At 29.0% G+C, this 21,536-nt stretch overlaps 1 protein-coding gene and 2 long non-coding RNA genes across 4 annotated transcripts; 2 read left to right on the top strand and 1 right to left on the bottom strand.

The window, feature by feature from the left end:
* Positions 1-1,349: 1,349 nt before the first annotated feature.
* Positions 1,350-7,544, bottom strand: LOC114395611. Of its 2 annotated transcripts, XR_003663073.1 has the most exons (3): positions 7,302-7,544; positions 7,007-7,068; positions 1,350-1,686 (listed from the first exon to the last, which is right to left on the bottom strand). It is a non-coding gene; the product is annotated as an uncharacterized LOC114395611 (long non-coding RNA). The 2 variants fall into 2 exon arrangements; XR_003663072.1 differs by lacking the exon at positions 1,350-1,686 and having other exon boundaries at positions 6,726-7,068.
* A 7,440-nt stretch (positions 7,545-14,984) lies between these two features.
* LOC114397455 lies at positions 14,985-18,145 on the top strand. Its single transcript, XM_028359488.1, has 8 exons — positions 14,985-15,393; positions 15,494-15,803; positions 15,891-16,109; positions 16,203-16,466; positions 16,545-17,180; positions 17,268-17,506; positions 17,589-17,651; positions 18,136-18,145. Exons 3-8 carry the CDS (start codon positions 16,044-16,046, stop codon positions 18,143-18,145), a joined length of 1,278 nt encoding a protein of 425 aa, XP_028215289.1. The 5' UTR covers positions 14,985-15,393; positions 15,494-15,803; positions 15,891-16,043.
* An 85-nt stretch (positions 18,146-18,230) lies between these two features.
* LOC114395113 lies at positions 18,231-18,590 on the top strand. Its single transcript, XR_003662950.1, has 2 exons — positions 18,231-18,289; positions 18,368-18,590. It is a non-coding gene; the product is annotated as an uncharacterized LOC114395113 (long non-coding RNA).
* The last annotated feature ends 2,946 nt before the right edge of the window (positions 18,591-21,536 follow it).

Genomic DNA, 21,536 nt, shown 5'->3' with positions numbered 1-21,536 from the left:
GAGCATCTGCGAGACTACCAAAGGTTTGTTTGATTTCCTTTCCAATTTCTTTTAAAAAAAAAAAAAAACTCTTTTCGAACTGTTTTACTTTCCTTATCATTTAAGGTCTATTAAATTTAAAAAATTGTTTTCAAAATAAGGGTTTCTAAAACTAAAGAACAAAAACAGGGAAAATATGTTTATTTTTCACTTCTCGAGTTGAGAGAAAAGAATGGCATGAAATAGAAACGCGGGTCAATTCTATTCACACAACAAGCTTTTCTCGAGGCACAAATATATGCCGGATGAGTTATATATATATTTCAATCCCAAAAAAACAATTATTAGTTGTATTTGTGACGCAAGTCCCGAGTCCTAAATAACACAAAAAATTATGATGCTTGGTAATTCTAGGACAGAAATAATTACAATGTTTGCAAATTACATAAGCCTTGTTGCATGTTTGATAAAATTATAAAAAGCGTGTTTAGACGGTTTTTATCAACTTTTGTTTGCGTCTAACTTTCGTTTGCAGGAAATATCCTCTTCCTTGCTTTTACGTTAAAGTTAGCTTGTAATTAATTCGTGCTATAGCAAAATCACTGGAGATTTTAACATTCACAAATAGAGCAAGAAAAGTCTGTTTTCACTTATCAAATAAGTTTTTCTATTTTTTAATTTTTAAAAACTAAAAATAGTTTTTAAAAATGGAAATCAAGCAGACCATGAAATTATATTTGCTCAATTTTTTATTTAAAAGCTATTTTAAATTTGAACCTTAAAACAACAAATTTAAAAGAAAAATATATGGGGAAAAACTTTAAAAGAAAAATAGAAGTTGTTTAACTGTTTTGTTTTTTTAACTTGAAAAATATAAGCCAAGAGAAAGCGAGGGGAAGAGGTGAGAGAGTGGAGTAAGGAGGGAAGAGAGCTGAAAGAGAGAAAAATAAGTATTTTCTTTAAGAATTGTGTAGACAATGTGTTGCTCTAATTTTTCTTTTTAAAAGAAGAAAAGTTTAGCTGAATATCCATGAAACTTTAGTATTATGGAACTTTGGTCCTCTATATCGCCAAAAGACAACAGAAACTGAGGAATCGGAATATGGTGGTTCATCCACACATTATGTGTGGTCTCGCAAATTAAGATGCTGTGAAGATAGAAATTAAAGGAGATTTATACTTGAGAAGCAGATCCTGAAATATTCATTCCTATCGATAATATTGATAACTTCCATGCATTGTCCATGATAAGGACATTGAATTAATATTATCTTCCGAGTGCACGCGCATGCTTAATTTAAATTAATTAAGGTTGACAAAAAGGTGAATTCAAAGCATCTTAAACACAAACACATATGCAATTGCAGTGATAAAATGAATTACAGTACATTTTTATTCTTGTCATATTAAAAGGCTTCTAATAGTTTTACAGTCATCAAAATCATGATCCGATTTATGCAGGGGTTACACTTACACCTAGCTCGGGCAATAATAATTAAGTAATAACTAACACTTATTCCATTATTTTCTTTCTATCGAATTCGAATATAAGTATTTATAATCATAACATTAGCCTCCTTTCCCCAGAACCACCTTGTCGTTGACAATTGAAATACACAGCAGCAACTGGTAAGCCAAGATTATAAGCAAAATCTCTCGTCATGATGTAATTTTGGCGCCATCCTGAAGAGGTAAAGACATTCTCTTCTGTTGGCCAAACAACACAAATATTAAACGATGAATCCCTGATGTTGGTTGTAGACTTTCATAGCTCACAACCTCTTGTCCTATCAAAATTACCGTACGTACGTGCTTAATATTAATATCAATTGAGACTCTAGCTTGCACCATAATTGGATAATTTTAAGAAAAAATTATCATAATGTGTATATTTTTAAAAAATTGCAAAAAAATGAATAAATTGTGCTTTTAAGTGTGATTTCATTACGAAGAAATCGTGCTTCAAAAAAGCATGATCTTATTTTCCGAAAAATTCTTACACTGCAATCGTATATGCAAGTAGTATTAATTCATGACAATTGCAGTATAATATTGGCCATTAATTCTTTCGTCTCATTCTGGTTAGTAAGCAGGTTTGAATTATTTAATTTAAAATATAAGTAATTTGGATACCAAGTAGCGCATAAATATAGAGCTATAGCATATATAGCTTTAGTGTATTTTAAGATAGGACAAATATATTTTTGGTCACTAACTTTTTAGTGATTTTTTATTTTAGTTTCAACACAAAATTTTCAACGGCTTTAAAGTTGTATACTTTTTCTTTTTACATTTTTAGTCCCCCTGAAGTTAAGTATCATCATTAAATGATGATATGACATGACACGTGATCTATTAGTTTTATGTGATAGTTTTATGTTAAATTTATAGGTAAAATATTTTTTAGTCTTTCATCTTTTAATGAAATTCAATTTTAGATGTCTCTAAAAAAAAACTTAACTCATCCTAGTCTCTCGATAATTTTGTTGATTGATCTTAGTTTTCCTCAATTTTTGTTTGTCATTTTTTAAAATCTTTCTCATCAAATATCATCCTTAAATGACCATGTGGAAATCATATGACTTGTCATTTAGACTACTAGTATGATATAAACACGTAATAAAATATTATTTGATTTAGGATATTTTCTTGCATTCTAAGGTGTTACAAGTTTTTTGATGATGCAAAACTACTAGAAAGAGGGATTTAAGAGTCTAAATCAAGGGGGTGGAGACCATGTGACAAGGCCATAAAAACTTGTAACGCCTTAGAATGGTTAACAATGTCTTGAACCAATAATATATTATTACATGATTGTAACATCATACAAGTAATTCAAGAAATAAGTCACGTTGCCACATCATTGTTTCACAACTATACTTGATGGGAAAGACTAAACAAATGACCAAGGAGAGATTACGGTTGGTCAACAAAATTGTTAAAAGATTAAAAGTAAATTTTGTAAAAAAATGAGAGACTAAAAACATAGTTTATTTATCTAAAAATTTGACATGTGATTATCACATTAGATTAATAGGTCACATGACATGTCACATCATTATTTAACGAATAAAACTAAAATCGTAGACAAAGAAAAATATAGGAACAAGATTAGTCAAATTTTTTTAAGTCTAAAACCAAAATTATTTTGTCCCTTAAAATAACTTCAAGTTATAATTTGTTATCATATTCCAAAAATAAATGAGTATATATTACACAGAAATAATACACTTAATATATAATTTTCTTAACATATATTCAAGATATATATATATATATATATATATATATATATAATATAAAAAATTTGAGTACTCAATTTTAAAGTTAGACTTTTTCTTTCTCTATTTTCTTCATTAACTTACTTTTATATTATCTCTTTTGTCAGTAATCTCCAAATAACTTGTATGAATAACATTGGTTTTTAAAATTTATTTTATAATATAAATTATTCTTATTATGATAATGTTATTATTTTAAATTTTAAATCAAATCATATTTTATTTTAAATTTTAATAATTAGTTAATTACTATTAGTTTTTACTTTAAATTAAACTATACTAATTATTGTTGTTATGAGTTTTTTAATATTTAAATATATAAATTAAATATTAATTTATTTTAAGTTTTAATAAATCTTATTTTCTTAAGAATATTATTGATATAATATCTTTAATATTAAATGAAATTAAATATTAAATTAACTTTATTGAAAGTATATGAAGAATTATTTTACTTGTATTGAATGATTTGTATAAAAACATATTTATTTCATACATTTACAAGGATTAAAATGTAATGTATGTCTTGACAATGGTAGTTACAACGGCATTGATGATAATCTCACAAGAGATGTTTTTAATTGGGTTTTAATTTTAATTATCTAATACTTTTGCTCAAGAAATAGGTTTAATTAGTTAATTTTTTTTATAGAATATATATTTATATAGATAGATCTTCATTTAGACGTTGTTATTGTTTGCTCTCATGCATGTTCTTATAATAACCAAAGGTTTTTATAACAGTCATCATAGATGGATAGATAGAATGATCTAGTATTTATTATAATTGATATAAAATAATAAGAAATTACAAAGGAAGCTACGTATGAAAAAATATGGAATGAAAACAAATGGGCTACAGTTCACAATTTTTTTTTTATGAAATTGATAATTGTGAAATTTAAGTTAATTTGATAGTCAATTTTAGTAAAAAAAATTATTGCAATTTCTTCATTTTACTATTATTTTTAATAAAATAATGAAAAAATTAACATCTTTACTATCTTTGATTAGCAGAAATCAAAAGAAGAAGATTTCAAGTGTTTTAGAGAAAAATTGATGCAAAAACTAAAAGAAAAAACCTTGAAGAAAAGTTAGAAGAATTGGACAATTCGCTTAACGTGTGATACCAGCTCAGCGCACGTGCTTGCTTAGCGATTAGCTCACGCGTAGCGCGAAGATGGCCCACGAGGAAGCCCAAGGTCATGCTTAACGCGAACACCGCACTAAACGTGTTATTAAACTATCATTCTCACTAAGCCCAAGAGTACGCACTTAGCACGAAGTCAGCATGAAAAGCAAGCTATCTTAGGCCTATAAAAAGAGTAAGAAACCCCGAAAGAAAAGACACACCAAGTCTCATAGCTCTCTAGTAAAAAAATCCAAAGTCTTAGTACCTCTAATAGGGGAAACTCTTCTTTTTTAGCCATTCCTACCTTTCTTTCTTTTATCCATCCAATTCCTTCTTCCATCCACATTAGTCCCTAAAATGTAAAACATCTCATGACTATGAGAGGCTAAACCTTCCATTATTGGGAACTTGGCGGGTCAACTCTTGTAACGTAACTTTTTTTATTATCTGTCTAATGCATTTGGTTTCTATTACTCTTCTATGTGCTTCTCTGTTTATTATGGGTTGATCATCCATATACTGTTTAGGGGATAATGTATTGAAAAATTGTTATTTTCTAAAGAACTAGGGAAGGGTATCTAAATGAAATCATTGCTAGAAATAAATTGATATTTGTTTTGCCCAATTTATACATATCTAATCTTAATGTGATTTATTATTTTTATCTTTGCAAAGAAATTTGGGAGAAAAAAATAAATAAATTAGGCTCTTCATGCGGAAAATCAAAGATAAAGTGTCTTAGTAAATGTGGGTGAAAATACAAATTTCATTAGATAAAGAAAATCATTAATATTGCATTACAAGTAGTTTTGACATGGTAGGTCCTAACATATAATCACATTCTGAATTCATCTTTCTACATTTAAATTATTGTTTATTTTTCTTGTTATTTTTTTTTTCTTTTACTCTAATTTTCACTTACAATTCTCTATCTCTTCTACTTCTTCTAGTTACTTAATAATTGAGTTTGCATCACCTTAAGTACAACCAAAGTCTCTGTGGATTCGACTTGACACTTAGACTTTCAAATTTTTTACTACTTAAATTAAAATAAATTGATACTCTTATCAATAAGTTAAAAGAAATCATAACAAACCCACCATCATATACAATTCAATACCGATGACCCATCAACATATCCAATACCCATGGCCATGACCCAATATCCATCTTCTCAAAACATCAGACAACTAAGCACATTTCCCATGCCAGGGCCATTGGCCATGACCCATCTTTTACTTGTATGCTATGATAGAATGTTTTAATAGTTCGACCCTTAAATATTTTTCTCACTTTTGTTGGGTATGCATTGATTATTATCTACAGAGAGTATTAAAATTGGTATAAATATAGGTCATACAATTTTACATAAATGATGAAAATTAATTTTTATCACAAGACCATTTTTATTTGGAATAAGTTAGTAAGGTGTTATGTTGAAATACACTCATGATATAACTTGTTAATTAATATACTTCAACTAAAAAATAAGTGTGGGTGTACATCAACAAATCTATTTTTATTTGAGTGTGTGTGCACACATAAAGAGAGTTGACTTATAAAAAAGAATTAATTTTAGTTTAAGAATATAAATTATATAATTATACATGAATAACCTTAAAAAAAATATGCATGAATAATTAAGATGAAAGTTAATAGTCACGTGATCTTTAGAAAAAGTCATGTATGTTTATTTTTATCAATATTTTACCGAACTAAATAAATGTTGGTGATGATTCTCTTTATAAATTTTTAAAAAATATTTTTCATTGCTTCCCTACGATCATCATGACAATTGATGATTTCAGTAGAGAATGTTATAGAGTAACGCTACTATAGTTAATTGTGCAAATCATTTAATAACTTTCATTTATTTATTTTATCCCTTTATTTATTTTTGTTTGTTTGCTTGCTTGTTTAATTTGATCGTATATAGTTATGCAAATAAACTTGTTTTTATTTGTTTTTATTTGTAGCTAGGTGTATTGTATGCATTTTTGTTTCTTTCATTTATTGTGATACCAATGTAATTGTTGTATGTAATTAGGTTTATTTCATGTATACAGCAATAGGGTAGATGATCATCATTAGTAGTTCTGATGTATATTTGTTTTATTGTCTTTTCTAGGTTTTGGGTCGTTTTTATATTGTAGGCTATTTTATAGGTTTGTATATGTTCACTCACACTCCACTATTACATACCTCACTCATGTTTTGGGCTTTATATCCAATCTATGGAACGTCATAGGTTGAAAGAGATTTTAGTGATGTTATTGTAATTAAGTCTATACTTCCCAGACAATTTTCTCAGTCAAATTGTCACCGTTTACAAATACAAATATACCGTCATATCGTTATATTCATGAGTATGTAGTTGGTCATTTAAATTTTAATTATGTATTAAAAGTTTAAAACCACCCCCATCCTAATAACTAATAGAGCTAACAACAGGTGGAAAATGAAGACAAAAAAGGAGGATGGAATAATAGAAAAAGAAAAAACTGTCAGTATAATCATACAACAAGCACCAAGAGTCATCTCTCATAAAATATGAAAGAAAAGTGCATATATATATGACGACAGTATATACGCCTAGTATTGAGAACTTAATTACCGGTGCAGATATTCCCTCATATTTGGGTCACTTGGGCTGGGTGCATCGTGATCCACCATGACCTACAAAATACAGTGCATACCATCGATATATATAACTCAAGAACCATATATCTACAAATTAAGAAGATTTTTTTGGTGACTATAGTATGTATGTATGTATGATACGGCTAATGGCTCACCACATTTGTGGAAAACTAACTCCTCCCTTGCATAAAACCAAACCTAACCCACATTTTTTATTTTTGAACGACCAAAACGAAGAATGTATAATTAAATTAAATATATATATATACCAGAGTGTAGATAGAGGATCCTGACTCATCTCCACCAACCTCAACTCTTGGATGGTTGATTATATTTGGGAGGGTTTGAGCTCACCGATATTGATGACTTCTTTGTTCTTGTTGTAAACAACTCTCAAAGGGATAGAACTTGCAAAGGGCTCCAGAACATCTCCTATTACACGTTCAACAACAAGAGGGTTCGTTGTACCAGGCATGATCAATGTAATAATATACTACAGTATCTGCCTTTTTTATTTGTTCACTTGTTGGCTCTGATGAAAATGAGGGAAATATCCTTGCCTTTATGCTTTAGTGTGTTAGTTACCATCAATATATTCTGACTTCTATATTCTTCCATTTGCTTTCAGGAAATGATTCCTACATACTCAAAGGATGTATATATCTTGAAAGATATAGGAAAAGATAAGTGATTGATAATATGGTGTGACAGAAAGAAAAAAGATAGAGAAAAATGAAAAATATTAGTGGGATGTTTGTAAATAATAAATGTCTAAATATCGCTATTTATTTTCTCTATGTTGGTGTCCCATTTTGGAGGGGGAGGAAAGAAAGAACTATGAATGATAAAGGAGCATCACTCGTAGCATTTTCAATAGGAGTTGTTTATAAGCTTCTTCAACTTAAGAATTAGTTCTCATGCATATGGTTTTACCATATTAGAGTAATAGATAAAATTTTAAGAATTGTGAGATAATTGTAAGATTTATTTTAAGTTCCTAAATATTGTTTCATTAATTAAAGAAAAAATATGTTGAAGTTCTTAAATTTCATATAACCTTATACGTTTCATCAAAAGTGAATTGAGCTCGACTATGATTACACCTTAGAAATGCTAATTAGAAAGTTACAAAGACTTTTTGAAATAAAGTTTTTAATAGGTCTTATGCGATTAGGAGATTCAACTTTTTTTTAAAAAAATGCGGGCATCATATATATATATATATATATATATATATATATATATATATATATATATATATATATATATATATTAGATTTACATATGCCAGTATTAGATAATTTAATGGACTTAACTTTTAAGTGGTTTAAATATTTGATATTCCCATAAACTTTTAGAACTGATGTGAGTTTTAGTGAATATATATATTAAACCATTAGAGCATGAGAATCTTAATTAATCAATATATAAGGAATTAATTGGTTATAGTTTACGTAAATATACCAAAACATAACATACCACTACTACAAAAAGTAGTTTTAACATCGGCTTATTAACATCGGTTTTATACAAAATCGATGTTAAGTTAAACGCAGTGGCATATTTGTAAATAAAGTATCCTTCTTAACATCGATTTTCCAAAAAACCGATGTTAATGCATACACGTTAACATCGGTTTTTGGAAAACCGATGTTAACTAATGATGTTAACATCGGTTTTTCAAAAACCGATGTTAACGTATAATATGTTAACATCGGTTTTTTAGAAAACCGATGTTAATGCATACACGTTAACATCGGTTTTTAAAAAACCGATGTTAACTAATGATGTTAACATCGGTTTTTCACAAACCGATGTTAACGTATCATACGTTAACATTGGTTTTCCAAAAACCGATGTTAATATAAACTTTTTTTTTAATTATTTAAATATTTTTAAAAAAATCATATATTGTGTTATTAATTATATTTTAATTAAAAAAATATAATAATTAAGAAACAATTATAAATTCAAAAGGTAAACATTTAAAAATTAAACTACATTTTTAAAATGAATTTCGTAATTTTAATCTTATTATTATTTAATCAACAAAATTTGACCAGACTTCGTCATATTTTTTATCATTTGACTAAGCAAAGTTATTTATAAAAAATTATAAAAATTAATTTAAGATATAATTCTTGCATAATACTAAATACATGCCGTTAAGAAGATGCATATTTTAAAAAATGTGATTATATCCCATGAAAATTAATCAACAATTTATTATATAAAAAATAATTGTTAATAATTAAAATGCACTATGCCTTGTATTTAAGGATTTTTTTAAAAATAATCTTATATTTTTAAGAACAGATGAGGAAGTATATCATAAAGAATAGAAAAATTATTGATAAATACCTAATATGCTAACAATACCTAGTGAGAGAGAAAGAAAAGTAAAAAAAAAAGTATAAATGTTATAGGTAATGAGATTTGAGATATGAAGAGATAAATAAGAGATATTGATTAGATATATAAAAAAAACATAAGTATCCATGTATTCCTGATTTTTTTTTAATTTTTATTTAAAAACTTTGATTATAGAAAAATAAATCAAATATTAATTTGTATATCGATAAATTGTTGGTCCAAATAGTAGTGAGTTAAAGTAAGATTTTGGATTTGGATCTTGTAGATGAAAAAAAACATTGTTGGTCCAAATTTCTTTGACTTTATTATGAAATTTGATTTTTTTAGAAGTCGTTGGGCCGGTGACTTTTTAGTTTTCTTTTTTTTTAATATGTTTGAAATAGAGGTCGTAGAATATGTAGGGATTTCTTTCTTTTTTGAAATAAGTATTATTAAAATAAAAATTTATTTAATTTATTTAATATGATTATTTTAATATTAAGGATAAAATATTTATTTACTAATAAAAGGTAAGAAAAATAACAAAAGGATTTATTTGAAGATAAGTGGATAAAATTTAGAGTAGACAAAAGTTGTATTTAATATAGGAAATAACAAAAGGATTTATTTTCTAGTTTTTTCTATTTTACTAATAAAACAGCAAACTGATTTAACTTAGTCGGCATGTATTTAATATAGGAAATAACAAATTTAGAGTAATTACTGGTAATACTAATTATTCAACAAACTTTTCTTTCCGTATTTTAGACGACAAAGTTTAATTGGATCAAAACAATTTAACTATTAATTTGGTTTTAATGAAAACTAAACGTTAATGATGTTGATCATGATTAAGTCTATTAAACGTCTAATTGGGTTCATTTTTTATTCTAACAATTCCTTCTAGGAGCAGCCACATTGATTGTTTGGGTCATGTCGTAATAATTATGAAAATTCACATGGGTTAACTAAATTCGACTACTTTATTGGGCATACATTGTACTAGTAATTAATTAACTACCAATGTAATCCAAATTCTTGAAGAAAGGGGAGAGAAAGCAGTCACTCGCGCGTGAGAGATTTAAATATTACTTCCATTAAAATCTGGTGTAAACGGTCCACAGATTTTGAGTAAATGAAAAAAAAAATATTCTCTTTAAAATGATTAATTATCAGAACTTTTTCAATAATATTATTTTAAGACCTAAATTAAAAAAAATTGAAAAAAAAACATGAAATAATTTTTAACTAATATTTTAAAACACTCATTAACAAAAATAATTTATTTAAAATTTCTGGCAGTTAAAAAAAATACTTCTATTTAATTACATAGATTGTCGTGTATAATTTAATTGGTAGATTTTATAATAATTACATTAATTATCATATTTAACATAATTTATAATTATTTAATAGTTTAAAATATATTTGCATTAATAGTGTATGAAAATTTAACTTAAATAATAAACACAACTTTATTATGAAATAAACCACTGAAATTATTAAATGTGAAGATAAATTGTTTACTTGCTTATTCCATAATAAATTTCTCGTATATTTACATGAATTTTATGCACACCTACGTAAATTTAATTGCACATAGATTCTGACAATACCAATTAATTGATTCTCAAAGAGCATGCTTGAATTGTTTTTATAAATATGAACTTAAACAATTTACTTAAGGTTTAAATTTAATTCTAATGGCCACGGTGTAAAAGAATGAATGAATAAATAAATAATTTAATTATGATTTTTATATTATTAGCTAAGCATGTTTTTTTATAATTAAAATTTATTGAATTTTGTAATAATTATAATATTATATTTAAAATAATTTTAATTAATTAAAATATATTTTATAATAATAATAATAATGTATTAAAATAAACTCATAAATAAATACAATAAGAAAACGTGTTTCATGACACATATTTAAGAAATGACTGCTTATGAATAAAAAAAGTCTGATGACATTCATCATCGAATTAATTAAAGCCAAAATATGTTAATTCACGTGTAATCATTAAGTATTTGGGGGTGCTGATGATGTAGGATCCATCATGAAATTGAAAGTGTAACATTTCGTTCGTTCTAAACTAAAAGAGTGCTAGACACGGTCAAAAAAGAACAATTGTAGACAAAACCCATCAGTCACTACACAGAATCGCGCCTCTCTCGCTTCTACCCTTTTTACTCTCACTCTCTCAAACCCTTTCTTCTTCTTCTTCTTCTTCGGTACGCTTCTTCTCTTCCCTTCTCACTTTTCCTTTTCCTTATTACATTACGCATTCTCTATTCATCATACTACGGAGTCGTTGTTTGTATAGGATTATATATATATTTTTTGTTTTGAAACGAGAAATTAGAAAAGGGGATGTAATATTTTAGGTTTGGTTGGTTTGAACTGTATTAATCTAATTGGATAGAAAACCTATGTTACGTTGTGATTGAAGTGAATGTGCCTTGTTTTCCTTTTAGTGTTACCAAATCGATTGCGTGTCAGTTCTTAAGGACTTTTTTTTTGTGTGTATTGTTGATTGTAATTTTAACTGTGGGATTTAATAGTTGTGGTTTTGATGTTTGAACTTGCTGAATACTGATTGATATTTGAAGTTTGGAAGACATTTGTTATGAGAAGCTTGAAAATCAAACATGCACTATTGCACAGCCATACCATTGTCCAAGAGTATAGCTTGGCCTGGCTTTCCTTTTTCACTTGGTCAGGACACATTAACCACTCCCTCCTATTAGCTTAAATGCCAAAAGGATTTATTTGAAGATAAAACTAGATATAGTTATTTATTTTTTTAGTGTTATTCTTCTGTCAAAATTTTATCTTAATAATGTACAATAGAGTTTGGTTAACAAAAAAAAAAAAATACACAACTGGCACTAAGATGGCACTGGTTTCCGAAGTAAAATTTTAAAAAATCTATATAATCAATGTTTAGGCTATTATGACTGAAAAGCTTTTTTACTTTAGTATAACACATCTTTTTTGTTTTATTTTTTTATTAGGAATCTACACAGTATTATCTCCAGAGTAGACACTTCAGGATTTAAATCCCTGATATCACAAGTTACTTCTACCTTAATCAGTAAACTTGTATGATTGCCATACTAGTGACAAAATCTATAAACTTGTTTATGTTTTTTAGTTCATGATCTTTAGTGTACTTCGTAGAGTTCATTAGGCTATTAATAAATTTGCAGACTGGCCCCACCACCAAGAAGATATTTGTTTGTGTATTTGTTCTCTTTTGCCTTTTAAAATGGAATCGCTAAAATAAAATCTGACAAAATATAGCTCAAATTTAATCAATATATCACTGGGATTGATTTAGCGTATCTTGATAATGTTGGACAAGATTGAATCAATATGCTACTAAGGGGACTTATAATACACTTTACTTTTTCAAAAATACTAAGGAGAGAGGGTAATACAAAAATAGCAGATTATGATTTATTCTGAGCATTGACGGCATGCATTGCACAGGTAGTTGGAACTGGGAAGATGAGAAGAGTCGTGGGTAATTAAGATTGAAGACTAACAACTCAACTAAAGTTGACGGTACTTTTTTTGTTTTTATTATTCTGTTCTCACAAGCTGACAATAAAATTACTTGTTACTACCCATTAAAAAAAATTATATTTATTAATTATTTAGTGAGATTCATATCTTATTATTTTATTAATTTTGTGAGATTCATCTTATAATTTAACAGTATTCTGAATTCCTACTATTACCCTTTTGTTATTTATGTTCCGATCGAGTGTACTACTATTATTGGATGAGTTTGGTTATATGAATAATGAAAATTGTGTCACACGGAGACAGAGCAGAGCAGTTTATATTTTCAATAAGGTTTAACTCGTTATAAAAAATTTGATTAAAAGAATGCTTTAAAAAAATATATAGGTTTTTAACACTTCTCGTTATAATTAAATTAAACTCATGTCATGTCATTTTCTAATGAGACATGCAATAACACGACTTGATTCAATGACAGGGATACTAGTGGATGGCACAACGTTTGAAGCCATAAAGAAAGTGGGGGACCCTGTGACTGGGCCTGTCCACAGTGCAGTTCTGTGATCTTCTGAGAGGTAATAGAAGTTGTGTGTGTGCGTGTGTGTATATATATATATATATATATATATATATATATATATATATATATATATATATATATATATATATATATATATATATATATATATATATATATATATCCGAAAAGAGAAAGAAGTAAGACATTTTTTTTTATATAATTTAGAATAAATTGTTTTCATATCTTCTGAGCGCTTGTTATACTTAATCTTACTCTTTTTTTTATCATACACAAAATTGTCTTATGTAGGTGTTCATTCAGTTATTTCTTTGATTCTTGCTTTCATTTTGGACCGTGCTGCTCATCATCACAGGTACAAATGTTTGTTACCAATGAATATTTTTATTACGTGTTCACTGCCATTAATGACAATTGATATATGCTATACAAATTGTGTTCATGATGAGTGAACCTTAGATTCCCGTTTGAGATTGGATGCAATGATTCTTGCGGACAGTTTGCATTAATCATTGTATTCAATCTTGAATTGTCCGTTTGGACAGTTTGGGGAGACTGATATTTTTATGGTAGATTCATGTGTTAAGGTTAAAATTATTTTGTTTAATTTGATGAAATTTTGGTAGTGCATTTCTAGTTGTTCTCTGAGTGCATACTTGATTATCGGGAAATTAATTTCACCGATTTCATGTCGTGTACTTAGAGACCAATGCGAAATGCTGCCAAAATTTTGTCAAATTTAACAAAATAGAATTAACCCTGATGTATGAAGCTACCATAAAAGACGGTCTTGCCGAATGGGATAGGGCCACACCTTTAATAAAAAAGTGAGATTTTCATGCATCGAATAACTTTGAGAGTATGACCGAGTTATTACTTAGATGGATCGAAGTTGGATGAATGAAAGTCGCATCAGCCCAGAATATGAGGAAGGCGTCGAGCAATTCTTACAATTTGCTTCAGAAAGAGGTCAACCGGATGAAGATGGAAAATATTATTGTCCTTGCATCAATTGTTTGAATGGAAGACGACAAATACTGGATGACATACGAAAAAGCTAAACCTGTTGGGCTTCCCGAGTCTCGGCATGACGAAAGAGTAAGAGGTAAGGGTTCAAGAGGACTGCATGTCATCACTCCAAGTGTAGAAGATTTGCAACAAGCTCACTTGTATGTGTTGAATAATAGTAATGAAGTTTTGCCATACATAGTTCGTCATGAAAATTTAGTCAAACAAAGTAATCCAAAAATGTCGAAGAACTCAGTGTTGAAAAAACATAACAAGACTTTCCTAGATTGGTTTAAACACACAATCTTGGCTGATGATAATGCTTCTGAAATGTTGAGAAAGCTAGCAGATGGACCTAAAAGAAATGTTATAACTTGGCAAGGATATGATATAAACAAGTATTCCTTCTATACAAAAGCACAAGACCAAAAAAGTACAATGCAAAACAGTGGGGTTACCCTAAGGGCTGAATCTCAACACTTCGCTAGTGTACATGATGACAATCCTTGTGTAGCTTTCATCCCTTACTTTGGTTTCATTGAAGAAATTTGGGAGCTTAACTATGTCAAATTCACTGTCTGTGTTTTCAAATGTAAGTGGGTTGACAGTAATACCGGTGTGCGGACCGATGATGTGGGATTTACGTTGGTGGATCTTAACAAACTCGCATACCAGAATGATCCTTTCATTATGGCAGAACAAGCGAAACAAGTATTTTATGTCGAAGACCCTTGTGATCAAAGGTGGTCAGTGGTTTTACATGGAAAAACAATAGGTGTCAATGTTGAAGATGATTATTCATACATTGATACTTATGTTAGTCCTTTGTCCACACAATTGTCACCTAATGTCATCGGAGAAGAAACTGACGATGTTCATGCTAATCGTAATGATCACGATGAAGGAGAATTAATTAACATCGTCTAATGTAATTTTTTTTTATTTTGTACTTAATTTCAATTCATTTAATTACATTCATACGCATTTATTTTTTATAACATATTGAATTAATGTTTTTTTTTTCACAGCCAAATGGCTACACAGTCAAACTCTCCTCCGCCTCCTCCTCCTTCTACTGGTGTAACATCGCATTCGTCGTCACCACCATTGAAGCGGACTAGAAAGGCCTCACGCCTAAGATTATTGGCGACTAGACCAGTTGGGGCAGAGAGACCCCTTGTCCATGTGGATCCTGTTACTGGCAAAGCAGACGGTCCCCACAGCAAGAAATTTAGAACATATTTAGGGATCGTTGCTCGTGATAAGGTGGATGTCACATACGAAAATTGGAAGCATGTCCCTATTACTCAGAAGGATTTGATATGGGAGGATATTCAGGTATCATGTATTATTTCATGTTCCATATTGTTTGTTAGCCAAATATTTGAATTTAGTATTAATAAAACCTAATTTACTCTTTGTTAGGCTGAATTTGATATCCCTGAAGCATCTGATTTAAGGACAAAAAAGAAAATACTTCAGACTGTGGGGTAGCGGTGGAGACAGTTTAAGTCTGATTTGACGTCGAAATGGGCACTTGCAGCTGACAAGGATAGTGTTGATGACACTGTATGCAAAATGTACGGCATTAGCAAGGAGAAATGGACCCAATTTTGCCAGAGCCGTAGAGACCCTTCATGGGAGGTAACTAATTTGGGATTTTCATTTTTTTAACTTTAAATGAACTTATTATAATACATTGTAATCATGAGTTTCATTAATGTTTCATTTTTACAGAATGTTCGAAAAAAAGCACAAGCTGTCCAAAAACAAAACACTGCCCCTCACGTGATGTCTCGTGGGGGTTATGAATATTTAGAAAAAAAGTTGATGGATGAGAAGAGAAAGAAAAAACTAGAGGAAGCAACTCAATCCGGAAGCACTGACACCGTCATTGATCCTCCATCTCCCATCAAACGACACGTGAAGTGGAAGCTAGCCCGCACCAAGAAAACTGGTGACATGACATCTGAAGCAGCAAAGGAAATTGCTGACAAGATTGTAAGTCACTTTCAATTCATAATTGTAATTATTTTTTTTATTGTGTGATTAAGTATAGAATAAATGTGTTCTTCACAGGATGCGCTTGAGGAGCAGGCCTCACAGGGTTCCTTTGTTACCCATGGACGTCATGATATACTGACTGCTGCCATTGGGCGACCAGAACACCCTGGTCGTGTGCGTGCTGTAAGAGCCGGTATAACCATCAAACAATACTTTGGATCAGCTTCAAGGACCTCCTCCATTGCTCCCGAATACCTGCAACAGTTGACGCAACAAATCAAGGACCAACTAGAGGATTCAATCACAGAAAAAGTCACTCGACGGCTAATGTTATCCCTCAGCCAAATGCAATCACAGGGACTCGCACTGCCTCCTGAACCTGATGTTGGTCCTTCAGCTGCTCGTGTCAGCACAAAGGAGAGTTGTGTTGATCCCTCAGGGAACGATCTAGACACCGGTGACTCATACAAATGTGGGTTGTATATTGAAGAATATCCTTCTCGCCTGGTTGCCCTGGGAAGAGTTTATGAGGGATCTACAACAATTCACAACATTCCTTTGCTGCATGATCAAGTTAAGGTTGGTGTTGAGGAGATTAGAGATGTAGATGCTCCCATTCCTGTACCCACTAAAGAGGTTAAGGTCGTGGGACAGGCTCTTAACACATTCCTTGCTTGGTCGACACATCTAGTCAAGCGTTTATCAGAACAGGTATTTTAGTGTCATTAAATGCTTATTTTTCCAATTAAAATGTTTACTGTGATTAAATTATGTCAATTAATTATGTTGGATAAACAGGGAGCTGTGAGACCCGCGAAACCTGCAGATAGGCCGGATGATGAGGTCGATGATCCGCTATATCTAATGACATTGACCATTCCACAGCTTTTTCTGAAGCCATTGCAGGTTATGTGGGATGCTACCTTGTTTGGCCTATTTAATGAAAACTTTCCCTTGTACATAAAGCATGAAGATCTGTCTGAAATTGCACATGGTGGTCAATGTCTCAGCATATCTGTTATACAGTTGTGGATTCTGTAAGTCAATTTAGATTATTGTTAGTTACCTAATTTATTGTTTTACCTTCATGCATAATTTACTTTGTGTTAACAATAATAGGCATATGACTGAGACAAGTATGCGAGCTGGGAATATCGATGTGTATGGATTCCTCGAGCCACAGTCTATCCAGAGATCTGGCCAATCACAATTTGAATCAGAAAATTACATTAAGAACTGGATGCAAAATTCAAAACGAGATGTGTACCTAGGAGCCTACTTGAATGGGTAACTTAAACTCAACAAATGAATTTAAATAATGTATAATAGTATAATAACATATATTGGTCTCCACTGCAGTGCACATTGGCAAATGGTCGTCATTTTGCCTAAGGAAAATGTTGTCATTTGGTTTTGTTCGTTGCATAATAAGCCAGACAACTACCTCAAAGGCATAATTAATAGGTCAGTGTTGTTTTTTAATATATTTGCATTAGCATTAGTCAGGTAAATCAAAATTTTAAATGTACAATAAGAATCTATGTTTGTATTCAATAGTGCTTTGAAAGGACTTGACGATACTCAACAAAGTAAATCCAAGACTCCTGCTAGGTGGATTGTTGTTAAAGTAAGTTATTTAAACAATATGTTTTCACTTATATTTTAGTATTGTGTAGACTAATTTGTACTGAACGTTGCATATCTAAATTTCATAATGTATTTAGTGTAATAGACAAAAAGGAAGCACTGAGTGTGGGTATTACGTCATGCATTGGATGTCAACTATAATCTTAGGAAATTTCCAGAATAATTGGGAAATGGTAATTTTTAATTCACCAAATTTCATATTATTATGATTGCTAATATATTATTAACTTATGTTTTATTATATCATGCAGTATTTCACTGATCCTAGACCATTGGAACCAGAAAGATTGAAGGCGCTTCGCAACCAGTGGGCAAAGTACTATTTGAAAGTGAAAAATGAAACTTAGGATGTTTAGACAATCTTGTAATTGTAGTTTATATTTACTTACTTAATTTACAATTCATGTCTCAACATTAAATATGTTTTAAATTCATAGTAATTAGTAAATTTCTTATTGAATTTTCTGGTAAAAACTGTTTCAAAACAGAATGAAAATTATATGTTGTGTGGTCTGATTTTAAAATTTGCAGGTTATTTTTGGGATTTATTGAAAAAACAGACATCATGTTAAAAATAAATTTCTAAAACAACATCGGTCTTTAAAAAAACTGATGTGAAATGTTACTTACAACATCAGTTTTTTTAAAAACTGATGTTAAATGTCACTTACCTCAACATTTTTTAACATCGGTTTTTAAAAAAACTGATGTTGTAAGTAACATTTCACATCAGTTTTTTTAAAAACCGATGTGAAATGTCACCTACAACATCAGTTTTTTAAAAACCGATGTCAAATATCACATTTAACATCGGTTATTTTAAAAATCGATGTTACATGTCACTAACAACATCAGTTTTTTAAAAATCGATGTTGATTTATAGATTTATAACTTTTTTTTCTTCATAATTCATATCATATAACATCGTCTATTTAAATAACTGATGTTAAATATCACTTACAACATCAGATTTTTAAAAAACTGATGTGAAATGTTACTTACAACATCAGTTTTTAAAAAACCGATGTCACATGTTAATGATACTATTTTCCACATCGGTACTTTCAACATCAATTAATAACCGATGTTGAAAGTCTTAAATAACCGATGTTAAAACCTTATTTTCTAGTAGTGTACCTTTCTTCCGATAAGGAAGAGAAACTAAAGTCCCTTCGAGGAATTTATTTTGGTTAAAGAAGAGTCCAAATCATCCTCTTTATATATACGAGATTGATTGTCGTAGAAATCCTGCAATTAACACCAAACGATATGAATTCAAATAGTTATCTAAAATTACAAATCCTCGATAATCTAGAGTGATATAGGTCCGAAAACTCAATTTTAAGATTTTGTTCCAGGGTATTGACATTTAGAAATTTTGATTAGTTTTGTGTTTAGAAACGATGTGGAAGCGTGAAAAATCAAATCCACTTTCAAACAACATATATGTGTTTTGGATGGCATCCACAAAAATTGATTTTGAATAGAATTAGTTTTTGTTAAAATTGATTTTAAAGTGAGTAGTTTATATTTAGATGTTTTATTATAAAATCAAGTTAAGAGTAAAATTTAATATAAAATTTTGAATTCAACGTAAAAGTTACTTAAAATTTCTTCAATTCATAATCAATTTTGGATTTAAATTCAATTTTGAATTTTTCTTTAATGTGAAATTAAATATATAAAAATATATATAAAATAAGTTTAGACTCAATCAATTTCCTGACCCCAAATCAAACACGCATATATATATATATATATATGCTTCCACATATTTTAACCATGGAACGTGGAGAGAAAGAGTTGATCAACCTTTCAAAATCTGATCCAAACATGCTATATCAATAAAACATAAACTTATTCTTAGTTGCTGTTTAGTCGTAGCTAGGAACTTTCTAACTATGTGTAAGCCATTTTCCCAACATATGTTTGAAAGATTGTTTAAAATTGGAGTGGAGGTTGTGTAACAATTAAATTACACTTGTGATAATCGAGAAAATAAGGATAAGGAGTAGACACAAAAAATGATATATTAAGGCCATTGCTTTATTGTAAATTGTGGTTCGAAAGCTCCATCAATCACCTTTGTACGTAGGTCAAAGGGATTGGAGAACTAATAAATAAAGAAATCACAGATTTAAATCTTTTTTACTAAACTAACAAATATTAATATATATTTTTCCATAAAAAAAACTAACAAATAAAGAGTAGTGTTTGATTGTCCCTAATTACTGAAAAGCTAAAAAGGAAGATCATAAGTTAGAATTTAATTCCCTTAAATAAATAAATAAATATGTAAAGGTACAAAGTAAGAAACAGTAATATACTCCTATATTATAAATTCTGAATCTTCATATTTTATTTTTGCACTGATTGAACCACATATCTTATCCAAATTTCATATATTAAGCATTTAATTTTACTTTTACTTTTTATTCCTTTCAAATTGGGGTCGCAAGCAAGTTGAATCCATTGAATCAATAACACTCCTAACTGAACAAAAATTAATTGCGGGTTAAGTTAAATGAATCAATTCACAAACTCATCCTAATTAACCTAACCAGCCAACCCAGCAAGTTGATAGCGGGCAATAGATAAATTAACCCTCTAACCCACTAACATTTAAGGTATATTTAAATACATTTATATTTTAATATAATTAAAAAATGTAATATGTATATGCATGTAAAATAAATCAAGCGATTTTAAAAATAAATTAATTTTATTTTTTTAATATTTTCCTTTTTTTTTTGTTTGGTGGTACTTACCATTTTATAATCCAACAATATGTTATTGTATCTTTTCCAGAGTCAATCTATCAACCCACTTATTTGTATTTTTTATACCTATTTTCTATGGTTGGGTCCACCCATCTCATCTCACTTCAGGTGGGTTAGGACAGGTTAGTCTCTTTTGGCACCCATACTTTTAAAATTATATTATAATTTTATTTTATTTTGATTTTAATAAATAGCCTCAATTTCTTTTTCACACCATCTCAAAAGATTCTTCTTTTATCTCTATTTGTGTATTTAATTTTCTTAACTGTTTATTTCATTCAATATGTAATTTTCATCTTTATTTATATAAATCCAATCATTTTTAAAATAAATTATGAATATTTAAAAATAACCTTGTATCACAAATATAAATTACCAATGTAATGTACAGGATAAATATTTATTTATTTAGCTAAAAAATAATATAAATAAATATTTTTAAATATAAAAAATATTAAAATTAAAATTCATAATAAAAAAATATTTTTTACTTAATAAATTATATTCTAGATTTATAACAAAAATTTATATTCTGATATAAGGATATTTTTAACTATATGAATAATTTCTTAAAAAAAATCTCGTTGAAGAAAATACTATGGTTAAAGAATAGTTTCTAGAAACACTCTAATTCAAAATA

This window comes from Glycine soja, chromosome 18, assembly GCF_004193775.1.
Source record: "Glycine soja cultivar W05 chromosome 18, ASM419377v2, whole genome shotgun sequence".
Classification (NCBI taxonomy): domain Eukaryota; kingdom Viridiplantae; phylum Streptophyta; class Magnoliopsida; order Fabales; family Fabaceae; genus Glycine; species Glycine soja.
The sequence above is the reverse complement of the archived record's forward strand: the minus strand, read 5'-3'. Positions and strand labels throughout refer to the sequence as shown.

What these genes read in the sequence shown, in the direction of transcription:
- LOC114397455 (XM_028359488.1), top strand. Translation starts at nt 16,044, where the DNA reads ATGTACGGCATTAGCAAGGAGAAATGGACCCAATTTTGCCAGAGCCGT. An exon ending in GTAGAGACCCTTCATGGGAG is followed by an intron (nt 16,110 to 16,202) that starts GTAACTAATTTG and finishes TCATTTTTACAG; the next exon opens with AATGTTCGAAAAAAAGCACA. An exon ending in AGGAAATTGCTGACAAGATT is followed by an intron (nt 16,467 to 16,544) that starts GTAAGTCACTTT and finishes TGTTCTTCACAG; the next exon opens with GATGCGCTTGAGGAGCAGGC.